This window comes from Anolis carolinensis, chromosome 2, assembly GCF_035594765.1.
Source record: "Anolis carolinensis isolate JA03-04 chromosome 2, rAnoCar3.1.pri, whole genome shotgun sequence".
Lineage (NCBI taxonomy): Eukaryota > Metazoa > Chordata > Lepidosauria > Squamata > Dactyloidae > Anolis > Anolis carolinensis.
The window spans coordinates 213,882,051-213,907,054 of NC_085842.1; the positions used below are offsets into that span (position 1 = coordinate 213,882,051).

General features: G+C 37.7%; 1 protein-coding gene across 1 annotated transcript in view; it reads right to left on the reverse strand.

Annotated features, from left to right (window-relative positions):
* Nucleotides 1-467: 467 nt before the first annotated feature.
* The window catches only part of tnks (tankyrase), a 90,596-nt gene continuing 66,059 nt past the window's right edge, over nt 468-25,004 (reverse strand). The window contains exons 15-27 of the mRNA XM_008116639.3: nt 24,640-24,805; nt 21,315-21,534; nt 21,018-21,127; nt 19,761-19,949; nt 18,747-18,984; nt 17,871-17,953; nt 14,807-14,927; nt 13,786-13,883; nt 12,117-12,191; nt 11,729-11,834; nt 10,771-10,957; nt 9,364-9,520; nt 468-7,594 (exon numbers count right to left, since the gene is read on the reverse strand). Of these exons, the coding sequence (XP_008114846.2) occupies nt 7,508-7,594; nt 9,364-9,520; nt 10,771-10,957; nt 11,729-11,834; nt 12,117-12,191; nt 13,786-13,883; nt 14,807-14,927; nt 17,871-17,953; nt 18,747-18,984; nt 19,761-19,949; nt 21,018-21,127; nt 21,315-21,534; nt 24,640-24,805 (1,837 nt within the window). The 3' untranslated portion in view covers nt 468-7,507. The remainder of the gene's footprint in view (nt 7,595-9,363; nt 9,521-10,770; nt 10,958-11,728; nt 11,835-12,116; nt 12,192-13,785; nt 13,884-14,806; nt 14,928-17,870; nt 17,954-18,746; nt 18,985-19,760; nt 19,950-21,017; nt 21,128-21,314; nt 21,535-24,639; nt 24,806-25,004) is intronic.

Genomic DNA, 25,004 nt, shown 5'->3' on the forward strand with positions numbered 1-25,004 from the left:
TTGGATTGGGTTTTTAGGTACAGGCTGTATGAGGTTTTGTTGTTGTTGTTTTTTTTGTTTTTGTTTTTTTGCTGAAGTTGCAGCAGGCATTGCAGAAGAATCTGCTGAATTGTAAGGACCAGAAACATATTTTTGAGAAAGAGTGAATCCCATTGGAGGGTTGTTGTATGTTTTCTGGGCTGTATGGCCATGTTCTAGAAGTATTCTCTCCTGACGTTTCGCCCACATCTATAGATGTGGGCGAAATGTCAGGAGAGAATACTTTTAGAACATGGCCATACAGCCCGGAAAACATACAACAACCCTGTGATCCCAGCCATGAAAGCCTTCGACATCACAATCCCATTGGATTTTACATGCAGAGAGAACTATGAACACAAAGGCCTTTGAGTATGTAAAATTAAGGAACAATAGGAGAACATCCATGGTACTGATTTGAATGCATCACCAATCAAAGAATGGCAAAATTTGTTAAAAAAGTGTTTATTGAATCTTGATCTGTCACAAGTACTATAAGTCAGACAATTAAGTCAAAGCACAGGAAAATCTAACTCAGTTGTTACATTGGCTTTATGCAAAATTCAATCACATTGGTTAAATTAAGAGAATCTAATATCTTCTCTTTTAGCAAGAGAAAAGAAGTAACATCCCAGTTCTGGGTCACAGACATGGAAGGCCATAAGGGGACTTCTTATGTTCTCCTCTGGCCAGTATGCATGAAGAACACAAGGCTAGCTATGCAAGCAAGTTACACAGGAATTCTTAAAATGCAAAGCCAGGACTTTAGAGTTTATGGAAATCACCAGGTGTCAAAACTATACTGGGACTGTACACATCGAGTAATGCTACAATAAAGCTGCCAATTCTAAAAACCTGTTGGAAGTTTTGAAAATATGGCAAATAAATACAAAAAAAGTGTTGGGACTGCATCATAAAGACAAGCCTTGAAAATCCTTTACTAGTAACTGAATGGAACTGGGACAACAACAAAAAATACCCTGTGATGAGTAAACTACAAAAAAACAGTGCTCAATGGACATAGACATTTCGGTTTAAATGCATGGTTCGTTTTCTTTCCACAGTTTGTGTCCTAAACCACAATAAACACAACAGAGAGAGGAAAATACTGATGTTCGACTTATGGTCCTCAAAATATTTATGTCACAATACATAGGATGTCACAAGACTTGCCACTATTTCCCTCTGGAAATTGCTTCTTCTAATACAGTGGTTCTCAACCTGTGGGTCCCCAGATGTTTTGGCCTTCAACTCCCAGAAATCCTACCTGCTGGTAAACTGGCTGGGATTCTGGGAGCTGTAGGCCAAAACATCTGGGGACCCACAGGCTGAGAACCACTGCTCTAATATAACCTGATCACAAGCCATGTTTTCCCCATCTAATAGAATGTTGTTTACCCTTCAAAACATTTAACCGGATACAACTGAAACTTGGATATGCGTTCAGTTCTAAAATCAATTACATTTCTATTCCAGGTTAAATTTATGCAAAAATAGCAATGAACCATAATTAATTCGATCCATAAAAAGACCAATTTCAGCAGAAGTGGGGAGGGGAGCTTTTTGCTCCCAAATACATCTAATACATTTTGCATCCAAGAGATGCCTTCCTGTTTAAAAATTCAGGAAGCCACCAGGAAGTAACTTCTGGATCACTTGTTATAAAAAATATCTTCTGGGACTGGAATGGTCCAAGGCAGGCCAAAAACATGGCAAAAATGTCCTTAGAGGGTGAGGGGGCATCTATGGGTGAAACATGGGCAATGGACTAATCCTGGAGAGTTGGCCACTCCTGCTCTAAATTTAGAAGAGTATCCCAAATGCAAGAAACTTGTGTTTTCGTGAAGGCAGGATTATCAGGAAGTTGAGCTGCTTTTTTGTAGCGCTGTTGGAAAACCACTGAACACTCAAGAGCTTTGCTTCTACTGGTTGCCATCCTAGAGAACAATTTTTTTACACCTAAGGAAAGCAAATTGTAGGGAATTCCCTTCCAAACAGCTGTCAAGACTTCCTCAATAACTATAAATCAAATGCTTGCATCCACGATTCCTGTTTAGATGATGTCACTACAAGGGCCACTTGCTTGGTTGCTAACAAACTATTGATACCAATAATGATAAAGTAAGGTAATTTATATGGGGATACTAGAACTCACATTCTTGCAGACACTTGGGAAACAAAAACGTGGCAGCTACTGACAGTTTATTTTGTTCACATTTATAGCAGACCCATATAAACAGGAGGATGTGATGATCAGGAACGTGTTGGCAACTAATAGACACAAATATAGGGATTGAAGTGGAATCCAGCAATAGTTCTGGACATGTTGAAGTACTGAAAATATGGATCCTTCCTTTATATCAAGCCAACTTTACGTTATGCTTTTATACTGCATTTTTAACAAACTTAAAATCACTAAATGGCAGCTTGTTTGTATCCATTACAGCTACCCATCAGCCACACAAATGCTACTGTGGAGCACTGGAAAGTATCTTATGATCACAATGCCAGCAGGCAGATGGTCCCAATTCATTATGGTGCTCAAGGGAGGACTTCCAACTGGCATCTTGTTACTGTGAGAACAATTTGCCTCCTAAATGGTATCCAAACGTCCTGCTATTGGTCCTACTATCAGATTCTCCTGCTAAAACTTAATATTTAACAATGAGACTGAAATGTATACTGTGCATGCATAGCCTGAACTCCCATGGCCAATGATTCATTAAATTACCTATTTTTAACTTGAATTGGGTTTGTTCTCTTGCCCAATGAAGCTGCAGTTGGATCTGCAGAGTGGGAAAAGGCACAATATAGACAGCTGTGTTTTAACTGCTGAAGTTTGAATAAGTTTAAACATGTTGTATAGATACCACTTAGTGAAGCACTATTTTGGTACATATTGAGGCTTCAAGTCAATAAATCTAGAGAAGTCATAAAAGTCTGCATAGGAAAGGCGATATTTTCAACATCAGCTGAAAAGGGTCTGTTTTTTTTAAAAAAGACTTCAAAAATATTTGTAAGATTCTTGTGTAGGTTGAGTATTCCTTATTCAAAATGCTTGCAACCAGAAGTGTTTTGGATGTCAGATTTTTTTAGATTTTGGAATGCTTGTATCTGCATATACTAATATGAGATATCTTGAAATACTAACCAGGTCTCAACATGAAATTAATTTATGTTTCAATAAACCTTATACACGTAGCATGAAGGTAATTTTATACCATTTTTACAAATGATTTTGTACATGAAACAAAATTGGTGTATAATAAACCACCAAAAAGCAAATCCCAGCCACTGAATTTTGGATTTTGGACAATTTCAGATTTTGGAGGATTTTGGATTGTAGCATTCCAGATAAGGGATGCTCAACCTGCATTTCTCCCAATTTCTACATGTATTTGCTGGATAAAATATTTCTTCATTCCCAGAGATTGAGAATTCTTAAAAAACTGTTTTGTGGTGTAAATTCCTAAACAAACGAGTCCCCTCTTTAATAAATATTCCACCTGACTAAAAAAGCAAATTCTTAAAAAAATGTTGTTTGTGTATCTCAACGTTAATTAACAAGTTAATGCAGGTGGAGCAGCAGGAATGCATGAAAAAGTGAAGCCATAAGCTTAGCTCTTCTCCCTGTTTAACCATAGAGTGATCCACCCAAAAAGAATCAGTTTTTTACTATTCCCCCTCTCATTTTGGAAACCAGAAAGGGAAATGTGTGTAAGAAATTCTTCAAACATCTATAGTTCTATATCCAGAAATGTAAAATACAATGTGACAATGTTTGTTTGCAAACATATGCACCATAATGGTGAATAAATGCCCTTATTAGAGAGTGGTAAACTGCTTCTTGCTGCATATTGTGAGCAATAGCCCTCAAATGACGGAGTTATTTAAGGTCACAATTCTACTTATTTTTTTAAAAAGGAAGCAACTAGATAGGCCCACCCAGGAAGTGTTTCTAAAACTGTAATGCTGAGAAAACCCTATGAAATTCATGGGCCGTCATAAGTTGAAGGCACATACACAAACACACTTGGAGTCCCACTGGTGTTGCATTCGCGGGGCAAATCTAAGACAGGACTGGGTAAAGGGTAGTCCCTGGGGCTGTTTTTGTGGTTCTTTAGGGCACAGAGATTCTAAACAATGTTTTGTTCTCAAACACCCTCTAGCATTTTAGGTCCACAAATGGGTTTTGGAAGGAAAAAAAAAACAAACAAACAGGAAACGGGATGTGTTTTCTGAGTCATTTTCTGTTGCAAAAAACAAAACAAAACAAAAGGCTCTCATGGACCTAAAACTGCTAGGGGGAAAATGTGGCAACATGCTTTACATGCCACAAAGGACAAGTGGGTCATTGGAGAAAGCTTTCTCTGTTGTTAGGTGCTGTCTTCCAAATCTCCTGCAGAACTAATTCAACCTTCTTGACCCCATCCCATTCTAAAACTAGGAATGAGGCTCAGGTCTCTTGCACCATTGTTTTTCACTTTTAGCAGAAGAAAGCTAAAAAGTGAACTGACTGTATTGTGTTTATTAGCATTATTTATTCCAAAATGGGATGAATGGGAACTGGGATCCAAGGGAGCAAAACAATCCAGTCTGAAAATATTTTGGTTATTTTTCCTGTTCTAGTGGGAAGATATTTGATATACTTGAACACAGCACAAAGCGTTACTTTAAGAAAAAAAAATATATGCCCCAAATACTTGATAGATTCTTGATTATTTATTCCAAAATCATTGTTTTTAGATATAAGATTAGAGGATCCCCCTCCCCCCCCCCCCCAGCATCAAATCTTGTGTCATGGACATGTGGCCGCTGTGTTACTCTGACGGAGAGAGAAAACTAGATTTACATCTTACTTTTGACTTTTCATGTTAGGCTGTGGGATCTCTGAAGACTTAAGCAAACATGCATGCATATTTCTCAAGGTCTGTTCAGGGAGGTATTAACAGAATTACATTACTACAAGACAAAAGCCACTGCAAATGGAAGTCCTCGCACAGCACCTTTTACTCTGCACAAAAAACATCAGTTACAAAACACTGGCAGTTCAAAAGATCAGGGTCACAGTTTGAGGTTCTGGAAGTTTAGGACTCTACATGAAATCTAAAACATTTCATCAATTCCACTATCACGCCGGAGGAAAAAGACAACCACAGAATCGTCCCTTGGAGAGAAACACTGAATTTCAAAACCCATGTTAACCATTTGGCTTAACTACACAGACAGCTGAGTTCCAATTAACAGCTACATGAAGTTGGCAGAATGTAGACTTTCACATTTATTTGCAATAAATGGGCACATCCCCCAACTGTGGTTAAAAACAGAAATCTCCACATGAATATTCATCTGCTTTTCACAATGAACCCCAACATCCCTTCACAAATTTGACATGTATTTAACGCAAAAACTAGTCTGCCCAGCCTTGGACTCTGAAGCCTTACATTGCAAACCATCAAGCCCAACGAGAGCCAGTAGCCGGCGAGAACAAAAGCCAAAGGGAAAGATTCACAATTGTCAAAAGGTGTTACATCTGGCCTCTCCAGTAACTTTAGAAGGCATTTAGTCAGCTTGAGTCAAGTCGTGAGCTTGACAACTGTCAACATTTACATGATTATGCTTGGCAAAGTATTTTTCCAAAAATTTCTTTGGGTTTGGTTTTTGTGCTTGTGGAGTTACCAGGTACAATTTTTTGCTCCCATTTCCAAGCAGATGCCAGTACATTTCACAAAATAATTGTGAATAAGTTTTTTTTAACTTTCAATGAATAATAAGCTTAAATGGAAAATCTGTAATCTGAGCGATCCTTTGGTTGTTGACAGGTTTTTGTAAAGTTATGTTGCTACTAATATTGTAATCTTTCTCTGTTACCTAACCTATTCATAAATCCCTAATGCTACTTAATTTTCAACTTTTTTTTACTAAAATTACTGCATTGTTTTTAAAAAAACTTTCTCTGGGAAAAATTAAGCTTTTGTTGTTAGACCTTTGATATTAAAGAGGCTTTTTATAAGCAAATTTATGGGGGCAAAATTAAGAGTGAGAAAACAACTAGCATCCGTCTGAGATCAAGAGTAATGCAAACTACCCTCTATACCGGCATTTAAACACCAGTCTGCACTGGAGAAAATATACTTGCATGCCAATTCAGTAGATAGGTGCTGATACAGCATGTGACTGAATCCACGCACAATATAAAATAAAACGTATTCTTCCTACTGAGAGTGAGAAGGCCCTAAAGCAAGCTTGAATGGACAATGCTCAGGTCCTAACAGCCTCTCTGTGGAAAGAAAAGACTCTCTTTCTGGGATTGTACACAAAATCTGGGGTAGGTCAAAATCTCTCTCCTGCTCCTCATTTCAGGGAAGAGTGTATGAAGAAAGGGTACATCAAATTCATATGACCACAGAGGGTTTTCATTCACTTGTGTACTACTTCTGTGATCGTGGAAGAATTTAAAGGGAATGGAAATGGCAACATAAAGAGGTGGGGATGTAAGTGAACTTGAACATATTTCTGGATTCTATCTAGATAGAAAAACACGTCCAGGCAGACCTTTCAATGCAGGTACGTTTGCCTTTTCATGCTTTCCAAGTTCCTTTGCTTTTTATCAGACACTTTCCGACATATATAACATGTGTCCTTATCAAAGCTTTCTCCCAGAGTCTTCTATCAAGGACAGTCTACTAGTATTTTAGCCAGTAGAAAGAAGGGAACCTTTCCAGAAGGAAGAGAGCTGGCCAAGAGGCGGCTGCTCCATGAACAGGATGAATTCTTCCCAAAGAGGAACTCGGCAAGGACAAAAGATGAGGATCTACGTTTATGCTTCTAGTAACATAGAGAAACATTTCATAAAAAGTGCAAAAAGAATCCCAGACCAAAGAACTAGCTCTCTAACACCTTCTTGGGTAAGAAATTCCTATTGCATTGTTAATTGATTTTAGTCAACTTGACTTTGTGCAAAAATATACTCACGAAGGGCCTGGCTCATTTTCATAATAAAAGGGGGGAAATTTAAATAGCCAACTAAGGACTTTAAAATAACAACGGCAGTTCTGAATGTTGAGAATGTGACATGGGTTTAGTACCACCACAATGTGCACTGTTAAACCAAAAAGGGGCCTCGGAAATTCTTTTCTTTCTTTTTTAAAAAAAGGATCATGGCATACCCCTGCTTGTTAAATGATGTTCCCAAACATCTGGATTGAAGCAACGATGTCACTACACACATGGCAACTGCAGGGAAAGTGAGCCTGAGATATGTTGGTAAAAGGCAAACCTTTGTAAACATTTCCTCAAAAGGAATAGTAGCAATTGAGTATGTATCAGTTACTCATATTCATTTATAGAGCAATGCTTTATAAAACACATACAGCTTAATTCCAGAGTGACAAAAATTTCACACACTGCTGATGTTAGAAACTAATGTCCTCCGTCCAGTCCATAAGTTATTTCAATCACCTCATTTCTCTCTCTGAACCTGCATTTACTAGGTCTTCTGTTCTGCAGCCGTTGCTGTCTGTGAGGGAGTATCTGGCTTTACAATTTGGTATGTGATCAGATACTCTGGGTAAGCCTAAAAGGAAGCCAAAAAATCCAAATCAGATGTTACTGTAATAAGTAAGGGCATTGTACATTATGTTAAAGCATTTCAAAGAGGAGGAAAATGCATTTCAAGTCACTTTCATCAGTCTATGCTTATTTTACTGACCATCACCATAAAGCAGTGATTTTCAACCTGTGGGCCCCCAGATGTTTTGGCTTTCAACTCCCAGAAATCCTAACAATTGGTAAACTGGCTGGGATTTCTGGGAGTTGTAGGCCAAAACACTTGGGAGGACACAGGTTGAGAACTGCTGCCCTAAAGCATAATATTCCTGGTTCTTTTCCATTACATTGCCTTACCATATTTCTTCTACTGTAAGACATCACCAATTCTAAGACACACTTTAATTTCAGTACCACCACCAACAAAAATACGTAAGATACACCTGCAATTCTAAGACACCCCAGTTTAGAGATGTTTATATAGGGGGAAAGTTGCTTCTTACAATTGAAGGAATCCAGTAATATCCCTACTGACACTGCTCTCTATATGTGGAAGAAGCTCCTTTCTACTTTAATCCATAGCACCTTATCTCCCTCATCTGTTGTTTACTTATTGTTTCCTGCAATAAATGACGCATTGGATACGCAAGAGAAGCACACAAAAACCAACAAGAACTTTGTTAAGAGGACTAAGTAAAGGTAAAGGTTTTCCCCTGACATTAAGTCCAGTCGTATCCGACTCTGGGGGTTGGTACTCTTCTCTATTTCTAAGTCAAAGAGCCGATGTTGTCCGTAAACATGTGGCTGGCATGACTGCATGGAGTGCCGTTACCTACCCGCCAGAGCAGTACCTATTGATCTACTCACATTTGTATGTTTTTGAACTGCTAGGTTGGCAGAAGCTGGGGCTAACAGCAGGCGCTCACTTCGCTCCCCAGATATGAGCATGCGATCTTTTGGTCCGCAAGTTCAGCAGCTTAGTGCTTTAACAGGCTACGGCACCGGAGGCTACCGGTGAGGACTACTAAAGCTAAAAATACCACAGGGTGATGAAAATTTGCTCGTCCTCCATAGGCTATTGGGTTGCAAAGGGACTACACTCATCTGCCACATGCAAAAAGCAGCAATGGCACTAATCATATGAATAATCTAACCTCCCTTCATTGGAGCACAAAGTGACACCACATAGAAGTAATACATGTCATGATATAGGTTTATTTGATAGATTGTTACTGGCTCAAGGCCATTCAATGACCATTGCAAACAAGCTTTGAACCCAAGTCTTCTCATTCCTAAACAACCAGTTACATCACTCTCAAGAAACATAATGAAATTGGGTTCACATCCCTTGTGTTCTCCAATTTCAGACAGACATTTCCCTGAGTTCATAAAAGTTAGAATTATTGCACTTACTATTAAAACAATTAAGAAACTTTAGGAGTACCAGTACTATTAATGATGATACATAAGGAAACATAACCTTGATTCAAGGGAATCAAACTGAGGATAGCCCTGCATTTTATACCCTTGTGGCCAGAAACAAATAGCAGAAGCAACTAGGAAACATGTCTACTTCATAACGTATAGAAGCATTACCTCTCTTTAAATATTCAATAAATATATTGGCCCAGTGAAAAGAGAGATGCACTCTATAAAATTTGCTGTGGAAAATACTAGTATAATGTGAGTGGTATATGTAGATGGAGGCCTGTTGTGTAAATCATGTTGTAGCCTTGACTGACTGTAAACAATGTTTACCAATTCGTATATACTAACATGTTTTACTTCGCCACCTACCTGTTCTCCTCTGTAGATGACATACTCCGCATATGCAAGTCCATTTACACTTGGCCTGCCAATGACTGAGTGATGCCCAGGGGGTGCATGGGCCATTTTCATGGTACTAAATTGTAAGAAAGATTTTCCCAGTGTCACACGACAAAATAGCATTTGTCTAAAGGAAGACAGGAGAAAAAAATGGAAAGCAAAGTAATTTTATATGCGGCAAAATAAAAATCATGTATGAGATAAACAGGGAGGTATTTATCTTGGGTTTTTCAGTTTTATAAAATAATTAAAATAAGGTTTTAGAATAAATCACAATCGATTAGGGCATATATGCAATTTCCTTTTTCAGATCAAGGATATTTCTATAAATAGTTCAATTTATTTCCATTGCATGGCCAACTTATACTTTTCTATAGATACTTAATGTTCACCTTCATCTACTCCACCGCTATGGGGTCCAGCATGCCCACCCCAATGTGCTAGGGGGCCTGACAATATTTATGCACATTAAGTACAATCACTTTCTTTTCTGGAAACTTGCACCTAATGGCTTAGGGACTGTCAATTTGACTACAGTAGAACTACATACTGTAGAGTCTCGCTTATCCAACATAAGCGGGCCGACATAATGTTGGATAAGCAAAAATGTTGGATAATAAGAAGGGATTAAGGAAAAGCCTATTAAATGTCAAATTACATTATGATTTTACAAATTAAGCACCAAAACATCATGTTTTACAACAAATCGACAGAAAAAGCACTTCAATACATGGTAACGTTATGTAGTAATTACTGTATTTACAAATGTAGGACCAAAACATTGCAATGTATTGAAAACATTGACTACAAAAACACTGACTACTAAAAGGCAGTCTGTGTTGGATAATACAGAACATTGGATAAGCCAAGGTTGGATAAGCGAGACTCTACTGTACTTTGCACTGTTTAAAGAAATGCTGATTATCAAATTTTACTCCCATGAAGAAGTCTAGGTTTTACCCAGAATGGAAACAATGGCTGTTTAAAAGTGGGAAGAACAAATCTGTTGTCCTATGAAAATGTAGACCTAAGTAATGGATCTACTGAAAAAACAAGGCCTTCCCTTCCGTAAATTATTCCCCTTAGCATATTGCACTGAAACAGAAGTGCAATGAAATGAAAACTGTATCACAAACAGTTTCATTTGATAAAAAGAAATAATTGGTTCCATTCCAAATAAAACCTAACACTGAGTCAAAAGCTCCCTGTTTTTAACTCTTGTGTGACTACCTATTTCTAACATCATAGAGATATTTTGGCATTTATATTCCTCCAAGTTAAAAAATGTGTGGCATTTCTTTTTCGATTTTATCTCAACCACTTTACCCAATTTACCCAATGTAAACAATGTAACAATAGAGCTCAGCAGAAACCCACCTGTGACAGATGTAACAGGACCTGTCTTTGTGTGTGGGGCACCCTGTACCTCCGCCAATTCCGTATACGTACTGGTTACTTTTAGAAGAATTTTCTGCAAAGTAAATGCCAGCTCCAAACATTCCTCCAATGTATGCATGTCTTTCATCAAATCCTTTGTGAATAATAGCATTAATAAAAGGTGACCCTAAAATAAAACATTAAGAAACCCTGTTATTGCATATGATATAAGAATTATATACCACAACATTTGGTGGCTGGCATGCAAATAGATTTATTCAAATTCAGCCATATACTTTCAACTAATAAATATCCAAGTACTTATTTCCCAAGCTTTGAAATTTCAAAAAGTTCCCAAGTACATGCTTTACAATATTTGAGCAAAATGCCAGCCCACTTTAGATCATGTTAAATATGCAGAAGGCCTAAGCAGGCTGGCTTGTTGAGGCATGCTTCAGGAATAAGCAGAGTTTCCACTTAAAGTCAGAGTTATGCATTCATATTACTTTTCTTCTTAGCAAGCTATATGGGCTTCTCTCCATGGAAACACCTTTCTGCATTGTCCTCATTTGCACAGTGGAAAGGTATTCATTCTGCCTCCATGGTTAGGAATAATATTCAACCAATGCCCTCCTCTGATAGGGACTGCTGGGGCACATAATCTTGATAAACCATCAACTCCCACTAGGACTCTTAACTCTTTTTAATATCTGTGGAAATGTCTGCTTATCCAGAAGCAATTGCTCAGAAACAACATATAATATGCTTCTCTCCAAAATATTATGGATATTCTTTTCCTGATAGCTGGACAAACCAATAATGAGATCTTAGTTCTTTCCCATTTTGTGGCAGTGATTGGAAAGACCTCAGGCTCAAGCAAAGGAATGGCAATATAGCATGGGATACAACATTTATGTAACTGTCTGACAAAAAATCCAAAGAGAGCAACTCTACATACCATGAAAGAGCATGCGCTCATTGTGATGGTTATGATTTTCTTCTGAGACTTCTTTTTGCCTATGACAGAACCTCTCCCTCAGCTTCTTATTTACAACCTTTTGAATCTATAAAAGGATAAAAGAGTAAAACATTAGCTGAAAGAGAATATACTTACAGATCAGATGGACTTATCCCATGCAGAGTTTTTTTTCTAAGAAAAAGATGTTCTGTTTTGCCAAATATGAGAACCACAGTGATGTTTTAAGGTTGGCACGCCTTTTCTAAATATGCTCTGAATTAAGTGCCCTGGGGAGGGTTCTCATTATCTTGCTACACAGGACTAATTTATTAATACTGGTAACACTGATAACTATTTTACATGGCATTGCAAAGATATTGAAACTTACCCTGATGACATTATATCTGTTGAAGATCCCGCCAGCATTACCACCATCTCTATGTTCCCTGATGGTGCTTTGCATCTGTGAAAGAGTTAAAGGCTACAGTGTAAGAGTCTCCGAGTGTCACATTTCAGAAATCTTGCACGCATCTTAGTCAAGTATTTAGATGCAACTGAAGATCTCAAAGAAGCCAAGAAATAGGAAGGAAGGATGAATAATTCGTCTCACATCTATTTTCCTTTCCATTCCCTGATGGACGGAAGGGGAGGGGAAAGAGCATGGACGCATAAGGTAATAGTGAGGATGCTCTCCTTGCCCTCGTTGCTGCTTATCCCTGAAAGGAAGCAGTAATAAGCAAAATAAGTCTCTTTAAAAGTGGTTCTCAACCTGTGGGTCCCCAGATGTTTTGGCCTTCAACTCCCAGAAATCCGAACAGCTGGAAAACTGGCTGGGATTTCTGGGAGTCGTAGGCCAAAACACCTAGGGATCCACAGGCTGAGAACTACGGCTTTAGAAGAAAGGGGTTTTCTTCTATGAGGAGGAGGAGGTAATAGTTTCTCTGTAGCACACAGCAGTTAGCATCTTGTTGGTTACTCTCAACTGGAGTAGCTCATTCAAACAACTGTTGAATTGTAAGAACAAGTAGGTAAATGCCACTGGGTTGACTCAAGTCACAACAGGATTAGGTCAGTTTACTCATAAAAAGAGGAAATCTTCCCACTCTCTAACCTCCTACCCTGAACAATACTATGTAACAAAAAAAAATTATGTTCCTGGTCTGAAATTGTTATTTCCCATTTAATTGAGCAGCACTTACTTTGAAAGTGGTTGTTATACTCCAGAAACCTCATTTTTTGGCTGCCACAAACTAGGTTGAATTGGTTGAGACTAGATGAGATAATCGAAAAACTATAGCAAAATGTGTGGCATAATGTCCCGCAAAAACGTTTTTGTAGTTAATAAACTTTTTCCACATTTTTATGATAGAACCAATTAGAAAATGACATGTATAACCCAGGAACAAAAATCATGTTACATAGTGTAATCTCACTCAGATTTGAAAAGGTAGTCTTGCTTTTAATGCTTGCTTTCAGCAGAATATTAATAAAGCCACTTCCCTTCTCTTTCTGTAGACCTTCTGACACTGGGCAGGAATATATATGGTGAAAATACAACTCCAATACAGGCTACAGGGGAACTGGAAGTAGGAGGCTTGATGAAGTTGCTTATTTACTTTTAGTCAATGTCGTTCGCTCAGTAGTAGAAAAACTTCTTATGAATGGCTTGGTCCTTACAAGCTGGTACAGCTACATACTCATTATATAAGCACCCTAAACATTTTGGTGATTGACAGATTACATCCAGCATAGAAATGAATACAGTATAAGGCAATTGACACTCCAAGCAGCTGAATAGGTGTGCAATTAGAGATGAGAGCCACACTTCTTTCCTGCTAGATATTTTAACACATTTTAAAGGATTCTGAACAGCCATGTTTCAGCAGAGGGATAAAAAAGTTCTCAGAATGGTCTGATTAGTTGGATAAATTCACTCAATTGAATTTAATCAAGCAAGATTACATTTGTACTAAATTTTCATCTTCTTAATGGTGTAGAGCTACTGTGCTATTGGGACAAAGTGTCAGTCTTAACTGCCTTTCCACACATAATTTTACCTCTTCTTCCACGGATTGATACTCTTTGTCATCAGGAGCAAGGTCTATAAGAATAGTTCCCTGGCTGACACAGTGAAAAGTCAAGTATGGATTGGTGCCTGTAAAAGGGGAAAGAGACAAGTGATCAGATCTCCACATCCACACAAAGAACTACAAAACAATGTATTACATGGAGGTGGTCTTCTGGAATAACTCAAATCATTAGAGACTTCAAAAATTTTTACTGGGATATATTTTGCATTCTACCAGTGATTTACAGTTTTAATGTTTTCTTTACATTTTTTTTGTTTCACAATTATAGCAACAAGAAGCACAATGGGTGCAGACAGTATACCAACAATGGACAATAGAACAGGTTTTAGGAATAATATGACTGGTGACTCCTTGGGGTTAGAGATTAATGAATATGAGATAGTGGTTGAGGTGGCAGGCTGTTGTTAAGAGTTAGGGTTTTCTTGACAAGGTTTATTCAAAGATGATTTGCCTTTGTATTCTTCTCAAGCTGAGAGAATGCAACTTGGCCAAGGTCAACCTAATTAAAAAGGCCCCGGCAGTCAATGTTTCACATAAATTGAAGGTAGGTGAGCTGCCTAAGGCTCCCCAATGTAGTTTCTGATGTTAGACACTGGAGGACAATCAGGAATAAACAGTTTATTCCCAATTCCTTTTCTGTTTTTCAAAACAGATTCTCCTACACCTAACATGGACTACAAGAGTTTGAAAATATGTTGTAATTCACCTATTCCCTACAGATGATAAGAGAATATATTCTAGACCAATGATGGCGAAGTTTTTAGGGATGGAGTGGCCAAACCAATAATCTCTTCTTTATTTTTTTAAAATTAAGTTTGGGGAGTGACTCTCCAAGTTCTAATGGGGCAGAGAGCAAAGCAACTCTATAACCCTTGAAATTTCCCTATCCTTAACTATTACACATCTGAAATTACAATATTAAAATATGTTAGAAACTATATAATTATGTCCTGTTAACGTTCAATGTAGAATGACTTAAGGAACTCACCTTGCTGCCCACCCAGAAGTCTCTCTACGCCTTTTATTAACTTATGACGATGACCATATGCATTGATGCCAATTTCTTTCAGCTCTTCATGTCCCATGTCTGCCAGTACATCTAAGGTAATCTAAATAGTCCAGAAGAACAAAAGTGGATGGATGGTGATAAAACAATAGCTTTAGAAAACACCATGCAGAATTTTCAGTAGATTAGTTCAATGAATTAATCCGCCACTGCCTTTCCTTCTCCCCTTTCTCCATTGTGGTCTTTAACCTTTTCAAAATGCAGATCGTTGTCTATCTTGGCCAAGGACCATCTTGAAATTCTGTAAAAATTCATGGTAGCACACTACTATTACTGAAATTTCATAAGTACTTTATTACCATTATTTTAGTATATATTTCTGGGTCTAGCTACTTGTCCACAACAGTTATTTCTAAATTCCCATATAGATATTAACTATGCCAATTAATTACTATTGTGATGCAGAACTTTCATTTCTCAAACACTCTCATGAGAAAATATATTTTAGTGTTGGAGGCAGCAGATGAAAGCAGAGGGAAACAACACAGATAATGTCACCATATCATTTAATTTTGTGGACTGAAGAGAACTCCTGAACATTATCTTTGATCTACCATATATATTTGTGTATAAGTCGAAAGATTTTTGACAAAAAATCAGCCTCCAGAAATGGGAATCGACTTCTTCTTCTGTTTATTTATACTCCACTTTTTCTCTCCACAAGGAGACTCAAAGTGGCTTACATTAAAAGCATTTCAGTACAATTTAAAATCTACAAATAGATAAATTAAAACAGAATTAAATATCATGGCTATTAAAAACTTATACATGGGTCAATGTTGCAACAGGGACCAAGTACAAAGGCAGTGAGAAGAGACAAAGAGGAGATGTTCTCCCCTATGACCCCATCCTTGCACAAAGGGGTGGAGGAGAGAAGCAACCCTTCTTTCCTTCTTGTCTCATCTTTTTTTAAGGCCAAGCTTCTAGTATAAGCTTGTCTGTACAAAGACTGCAATGGCAATTTTTAATAGGGGTTTATTAAAAATGGTCTCCACTATTCCACTCCAGTTCAAGCACCCCAAAATGACAGGGGCGTTGCATTCTTCATTTGCCCCCCCTTGTTGTTTCATTTCTGAATGCAACTCAAGTCAAAATAGAAGGTGAGGTTTTTATTCATTGATTAGAATGAGACAGGAATAATCTGACAAGGTTCTAAATGGATATTCCTATCGCTTGATGTCGACTTTTTCTCTTTTTCATCTCTAGTCAAAGAAAATTTAAAAAACTCAATAATATGCTTTTTCTTTTAAGGAAAGATATGCATCCCAAACACACATTTGAATATATAAATATGTAGAACCACTTTTTGTTATTGCAGTATTATACAAATGTTTTGAGAAATCTTAATGTAAAAGATCCAGGGGAGAATTTAACTTTTCAGATTTGAGAGTCAATCACCCCCTATCTGGCATTTCAAAATCTAAAATACTCCAAAATTGTCCATATGATTGGCTGAAATAGTGACCCTTTGCTTTCTGATAGTTCAATATATACAAATGTTGTTCCATGTGCATATAAATATTGTATAAAATTACCTTCAGGCTTTGTACATATGACATATACATTGATTTCATGTTTAGACTTGGGTTATATCTCTAAAATACCTCATTATGCACCTATATGTAAATACAGGTATTCTAAAAGTCAAAAGTCATAACACGTTCAGTCCCAAGCATTTCAGATAAGGGGTACTCAAGTAGTATTAACATATGACATCTGGAGGTACACATAAAACATTCTGGCCTAAATCCAATTACCATTTCCAATTAAAACAGATCCAATCAATCAACTGCTGAATATTAAACCAACACTTACGCAAATCCCACTAGCATAAGGAATTGGGATTAAGGCCTATTAATACAGGCTCTTTTTATCTGATGGAACTGCCTCACAAATCCTCCAGTCAATTTTGGTTTTGTGCTCCTGGCTTAGTGAATAATTTTGAAAACAGAATTAGGTATCTGAATGTATTTGTTTTTAAAATTTCTAGGTTTTGTTCACTCTACTGAATAAATACCTGGAAGAAAAGAATACCTTATAAAATTTAAAGGCATTGTTTAAAAAAACAATTTGTTCTTTCTTTTTAAGATAGGAATAAGTTGGTATCCGAATTACCTGGCAAAGTAAGAGAAATGAAAGGAAAGTAGACTGATCTGTACTCTGCCAGAGCTAGAGTGGATTATTGCTTCTTCTACATAATCCCTCATGCCGTATTACAGCCTAAAAGGATCTTTAAATTCCACCAATATAAGCGAAATGCAATGAGTCAGATGGAGGCATGCCTTTCTGATTAGATTCCTTCATTCATGGACCAAATGGAATCTAGCAGGGGCTCCCCAGTTAGACAAATCAGCAGGGCAACAAAGTCACCAATCTCTCTTTTTCTATAACTCCCCAGCTTCCCCAACTCTAGTAAAGCACATCTTGGCAAACACTGCTACTTCGCTCTTTTGCTCTAGCACAAGCAGGACTATGCTGAGCACAAATCTGGATTCAATTCAATGGCTGGGATCCAAAGACCTATTTAAATCTTTTTGCTTCTTTTTTTTCCATTTATTGCCTTGAACAACAGATGCTGCACCATAAAAACCATCTGCTTTTGAATTCTGCCTCAGTCTGGAAAGGATGTGAGGCTACTGACCGAGAAAAAGCCTTCAAATCCAGAGCTGGCCTGAAATATTTTACTGATCTGAGATGGAACAGCAAATACTCCCCAACTGCCCAAATCAAGGCGCACCATCCTAAAGCCAGCCAAATTTGATACGTGATGCAGAAAATCCCACGAGCACCTCTCCCCATCCTGTCAGCAAGGAGAATTTCACAACAATAGCACAATAACTAGCTAACAATTGGAGCCTTTTTGGTGACCATCTCATTCTGCCAGATAGTAGAATCAGCCCTTTTTAGCCAAAACTTCCTGCTGTTTCTATTCTGCACATAATATGTACACAAATACAACAGTGATTTGGAGTGAGATAAATGATACCTGTTCTGTTTCAAAGATGTCCCGAAGATGTTCCAGACCAAGGCTTTTCAGGAACTGGCTGATGTTCATGTCAAGTCCAACAACTAGAAAATAAGAGACATTTGTCAAGGTATCTTTTACAGGAGACAATGAGCAAATACATACTCAATAAATCAAGAAACACAGCCTCCTGCTACTTCTCCCATTCCACATTAAAATCGATGGCTAAAATCTATGGTCAGGGGACCACAATAATATAAAAACCTTTGCACAAACAGTTGTGTTTTCTCGGATGTTACCTAAGTGCATTTTCAGTGCAGGAAATTGTTCTGCTAAGACACACACAACTTCCTCTCTCTCTTTTGGGTGGCTAGAGATCTAACGCACCGTTGTGCAATGGGTGAGCTTGAGGATGTCAGCCTTTTGAGCAATTGGTAGCACAAGTGTGGCAGCTAGCATAATTACTCCAGCATATATTTATGTTGCATTAAATGGGGATGGAATCTTTCTTCTATTTGTATGAATCTGTGATTTTATACCAACTTACATGTAGAGTGTTTTCCAATGGCTACCACCAAAGTAAACATGCAAAAATATATTGGCTTCCTCTAAGCGACCGTCATCACAAAACTTTGTTAAAAATACCTTACAAATTTAAATTTGTGTCTTCACTTTTTTTTTAATGGGGATCAAAGTGCATGGTTGTTAGCTGCCTTGAGTCCCCACAGTGAGAAAGGTAAGGTAAAAATAAAGTAAATAATAATAATAGGTGATGGAAGCTGGAGTCAATCCACATTTAGAGGACCACAATTTATTCCCTCCTATAATAGATGCTGACTCCTGCTAATTGAGTTTAGGATTGCAGTCTCAGTATGTTTGCACAATCAACAAAGTTACCTTCTCCTTCCTTCCTCTCTGTTCCTGCTGCTCCGTCACCAGCATTTGATGCACCTCCTACGGCGATCTCTGCTAGAGGTCCTGCAAGGTTATCTATGCTACTGGCAGCGGATAGACAGGAAGGAGTTGATGCTGGTGAAATGACAGAGGCACTAACTACAGTAGCTTGAGGTTTAAAGCAGGTTGGCAAGGCGTCTGGAGGCATTGCATCAATCAGAAGCGCTCTGATATCATCAGCCTGAAAAAGAAATTAATATGAAAATAGTGTTTACAAATAATTAAATTGAGTGATCAGCTGTTTCTTGAAGACAGACTGTTCTAATCTCACAAACAAGTGTTTGTCTTAAAGCAGATATTTATTTGTGAGGTCCTACACTAAGCTTTGAACTTGGAAAGGCATTTGCTGTTTTCTTTAAAATCTCGCAAGCTGGAAAAACAAATTTTGACAAATGATTTTTAAATCTATCATACTTTACTCAGAAGTTATATTCAAGCATGCCAACATTTTAAGTGCAGCCATTGTTTTTTCAGGCTGAAGTTGAAGTAATTTGATCAAAATCTAATTAAGGGAAGGAAGCAACTGTCAAGCACAATAAATGTCTATCATACTGTCACCTGTATTTGTGAAGAGTTTACAGCCAAAGCTGACAATCTGTGAAAGGCTGTTTAAAAAAAGTCTTCACACTTCTACCCTACCAATGATGTCAAACAAGAGAAGCCCCACATCACAGCCAATAGGGTGTAATGAAAATGTCAGATTTAGACTGGTGAGGTCCAGACGAAAGTATTCAGTATTTAAGTTCATATGTGATATTGGATGAATTACACAAACAGCTTAAATATCCCCTCAGGAACATCTGAAGGGCTGGAGTCATTTCAATCTCACATATGACACTGAGCGTCTTAAGAGTAAGAATCAAAATATAAATGTGACTGAGGAAATAAAATGGCACCACACTAGCTACTGGATAGAAGTATGGAAAAAACCACTGTGTCTTTTAAAAAAGAACTTACTGTGGCCAGATCCAAAGGTGTTTGACCTTCCTGGTTCTTCATTGTTGGATCTGCTCCATGAGCTAATAGCAGAGCACAGAGCTGCGTCCTTCCTTTCTGAGCTGCTTCATGCAATGGAGTAAATGCCCATTTATCCGTAGCATTTACACAGGTATTGTATTTAATCAGCAAAGCTGCTATATCTACATGCTGGGAGAATAGGAGAGAATAAAAAAGAGTACATTCACAACATTCTCAGTAAAAAATAAAAACTAGAATGCTCAACTGATGCATTTTAAACTCCAAGAAAAATGACTGTTTCAGTGCTGGAAATTTGTTAAGGCATTACGACTATGTACAGCTATATGAACAAAAAAATGCACAGGGAGGACCCAGGGCCTATGTAATGTATAGTACACTACAATCTGAGACTGTCTGTGCCCCCTACCATAATATTATTATTATTAACAACAACAACAACTACTACTACTACTACTACTACTTCATGGATAACTTGTCCTCTCTCCCTGAAGGGACTCAGGGCTGCTTACAAAGACAAAAACAAAAACAAAATAAAAATAAACAGCAGTAAAAAAACCCAATTAAGAGAAGCAATTAAAAATTCACAAATAACACAATAATCATTAAAACAGGTAATACGTTCCATAAATAACATAGTGAATTAATAGAATCAACATGAGAAATGAACAATAAAGACGTGGCTGTGCAATTAGTTAGGGCAATATTTATTCAGTTACAATTAACCTAGAGCTGTCCTAAAGTAGATACACCTATCTATATCTATGTTGATAAATTGACACTGAATAATGCTGGCAAATTGCTTGTCATCAAGAAACCATATGAAAGAGGCTAGGAATCCCTCATCTCCATAACATCTGACCTAGTTTTGAGTTTCACCTGCTTCCACACAAGTGCAAAGGCAATAAATTCACAACCAGTTGCTTACAAAATAGTTGCATGACTATAGGAACAGTTAGAAATTGTTAAATTATCTATTCACTCCCAATCAGTGATATTTTTGTTAGGTTAGTTAGTAATTAGACTGCCAGGCGATGCCAACATTTTACAATTGCAAATGTATGTAGAGACAGCAAATCTCAGGCACATTTGCACTGCTACTACTTTCTTTGCTGCTTGTTTTACTGATGGCTTTTCATTACTTATTTTGGTGCTATTCTGCACATTAAGCTGAACTAATTACAAAAAAGTAGAATATGCATCTTGAAAAAATAAACATTAGTAAAAAAAAATGCTTACCCCATAGGATGCTGCATTATGCAGCGGAATTAATCCTCCTTTGTCTTGAGCATTGACATCAGCACCATGCTCCAAAAGATATTCAGCAACCTCCAGATTATTGTAACCAGCTACATTTTAAAAGAACAATGCATCAACAGCAAATTCAGCAGTTAAATCAAATCAATTGAAATTTTAAGCTCTAATTTCCTGTTGCATTCAATACATGGCTCTTTGGGTAGATGTGAGTTTCCAAGACAATTTTATGTGAATAAATTATGCATTGTGTGACAGAGAAATGTTGTGACGACTATTTACCAGCAAGATGAAGTGGGGTAGAATTCCGTCCCTGGGTATCTCTACAATTGATGTTTTCTGGAGAACACAACTTCTGAACCCGTGCCAGGCAGCCCTTTTTGGCAGCATCCAGTAGAGCAGCATCACCTCGCAGAAGATCCTGTATATCTGTGTCTCCCTCCTTCACCAGGTCTAACGGCGTATTGCCATCTCTGTTCTTTTTTGTTGGATCTGCTCCATGCTATAAAAACACACACAATTTCTACTGTTTACTAGAAGAAATCAAATGTAGGCTGGCTGAGGTCTCCCTTTCTTTTCCTGCCCTAATCCCCCAAATAGAACAGAATGAGCCAGCTATACTATACTATTACCACCAGGGCCATAGCCAGAAAAAAAATTCAGGGGCGGTTTGAAACTTTTTTTTTTAGTGAATCATGAAGAGTAGTTCCATAACACAAAATAATTTAGAAATCAGACTCCATTGATAAACTTCAGTGGACAAGGCAGATAAACTTCAGTGGACGCTCATGGGGATTTGGTTAACCAGTCAAAATTCATGAGTAAGCCAGGTTTTTTAAAAAACCTGAAAAATTCAGGGAGAGGGGTTTAAACCCCTAACCCCCACTCCCTTGGCTACAGCCCTGATTACCACCATCATATATGGCATGTCACAGAAAAGAAAAGATAGGCCCATGATGCAAAAAACCAAAAAACAAAAAAACGAACAAACCCAAAACCCTTACAAAATAAATTTAGACTGAGTGGATGAAGTGAGGCTATGCCAAAATCCAGAAAGGTTTACATCTTTTTATCGCAGTCCCAAAATGACAGATAGCCACTGAGAAATCCCATCCAAACATAAAAACATGGGTCACAATACACCTTAGGCACAAGTTAATGCATATAAATCCCACAAACCTTAAAAGAGGGAAATGAAATTCACAGATGTGGCCATGAAGCTCACAGAAACTACTCCTTTAGGAAATGTCAGGAGAGAATGCTTCTGGAACATGGCCATACAGTCCGGAAACTCACAGCAACCCAGTGAGTTTTCCGGACTGTATGGCCTGGGCTTGTTCTCAAGGGTCTGGAGAACAAGCTCTATGAGGAGTGGCTTAAAGAGCTGGGCATGTTTAGCTTGCAGAAGAGAAGACTGAGAAGAAACATGATAGCCATGTCTCATGATAGATTATAGGGAGTTATAGGGAGGAGGGAGCAAGCTTGATTTCTGCTGCCCTGGAGACTAGGATGTAGAACAATGGCTTCAAACTACAGGAAAGGAGTTAGTTTCCTGTAGTTCTACCTAAACATTAGGAAGAACTTCCTCACTGTGAGAGCTGTTTGGCACTGGAACTCTATGCCCCAGAGTGTGATGGAGGCTCCTTCTTTGGAGGCTTTTAAGCAGAGGCTGGATGGCCATCTGTCAGGGGTGCTTTGAGTGTGATTTTCCTGCTTCTTGGCAGGGGGTTGGACTGGATGGCTCATGAGGTCTCTTCCAACTCTATGATTCTATGATTTCGGCCATGAAAGCCTTCGACAATACTATCAGTACTGTTTCCTCAATATTTCCTCTTAGAAACACATAGCCTTACTTTATTACTTTATTATTGCCAAAGTATCATTTGTTGGAAGACATGAGCCTTCTCTCCCTTGTTATCACAGCAGAAGCCAAGAAAATCTTCTTTATATATATGGTACTTTAAACAGTGAGATTCTGGTTGCCTGAAATGCTTTTTCTGCAAAGAACTAAATCTGCTTTCCTCTGTTTAATCCATTCAATTATTTCCTATCTTTCAGTCTGATTAGGCAGCTTGGGGGCATTAAAATGAATTGGCCCTACTCCAGCTCCAGGCACGCTTTATTGCATGTGATGAGTCGTCCCCAGATGTGAATGTGCAGCACCATCTACAGCAAATGCAGCATTAAATTCAATGCTGATGAGATGAGCACTGTGTTACGTGTCTGGAGAGACACCCACATCAGCTGCATGCTGATCTCTTCCTGTTGGATCAAGGTGAGCATATTATACAACTCATTCAGAAAAAAGAAAGGAAGAAAGGAGGAAGGTAGTTTCTTCTAAAAAAAATACTGATTTATCATAACACAGTCTATACTAAACACAATTTTTCAAATTTTCTACATGAAAAATGTCCTTTCATAAAAGGCATTTTGATACCACAGGAACAGGGGAAAACCTACTTGGTGCATCATCTACAAATAAAAATACAGTTGCTTTGATTTTTAGACAAATAGAGAAGCCTTCTCTTCCCCCTACTACAGAATCCAGATATGAAATGGACAGTGCTACATCTCCATATCAAAAGGAAATGTCTTGATAATTTGATGGAGTGGACAATCTCTATCCCTTTACATCAATTCCGCCTGCAAAACTAGATAAGGTTCCTAAAATGAGCTTCAAAATGTGCTCATTTGAAAGTAATACATTTTTTAGGTTTAATTCACTGCTAGCAATCCGTGAACACCCAATGATTGGCACAGTATGGACTAACACTGCCCTGTTGATACTAGTGGAGAAAATAAGGAAGGACTATGCTTGTATCCTACTTATGAGCTTCCCAGGAGTATTTTTTGGATGGCAAGCGTTTAGGAATATAAAAGCTGAATTATCAACCTATGAACACATATTATATTTGGCAACACTCAATACAAAGAATTCAGCAAATCTAAGGCATCTCTAGGCCTCTGCAAAGGACTTAGGCAGGACTCAGGGAGTTTTCACTTGAGATTTCTCATATATCCTCTCCTTTTCATGCTCTGCCATCACAACTAGAAGTTTCACTATCCTATTTATTTATCTTAGCATGTCAAAGTTTTGCTTCAAGTGGACACATTCAGAACTCTCAAATGGTAATCTGAATACAAAATGACAGAGCTGTATAAGCAAGTTTCCCCAAGACAGAATGTCTGTCTTTTTGTAGACTATGGCAGGGAATTCTGATCCAATCCTTGTTTCCATATAATTATATAAAAACCTCCCTTTTAGCCAAGAGCCTAAACAGGAGTGCCTGAGTTTATCTTCACAATGTTGGCAACTGGACTTATACATAAGGTAGTAATCACAAGATTCTTATTCTGTAACTCAAGTATAGAACAGTTGGAGGTTATTGAGATTTAGAAATTATGATTCCATCTTTACAATGCCAAACATATTTATTTCTGACAATTTATCTTAACTGCTGCAGCTATTATTCAACACAATAATTATGTCTGAAATTCTTTTTTCAAGTGCCTATTGCAGACTGCAAATGCAAATTATTATTTCCAAAGATACATCAGATAAAATAAAATTCTAAATTATTTAGATCTGTATCTAGAAAGTACATACTTTTAGAAGAAGCTTGCAGATTTCATATTTTCCCTTTGCTGCCGCTTCATGCAGTGGAGTAAACTTCCAGAGATCTGCAACATTGACTGAAGCACCATGTCTCACCAACAATTCTGCCACTTCATAGTGTCCATATGAACAGGCATTATGCAGGGGTACTAAGCCACTAAATTGAATAGAGAAATGTGTCAGTGACATACAACAAGATTTAAACATGTAAAAACAGCAGTAATCCTTCAAGACAATTAGCAGTTATCTTTTCTAAATGATATCATTCAGGTCCTATCTAATAATACGTAGAAACTGCATGTATTAAATTAGTATCAGGTCCTAATGACTGCTGTAAAGAAAAGGTAATGCTAGAA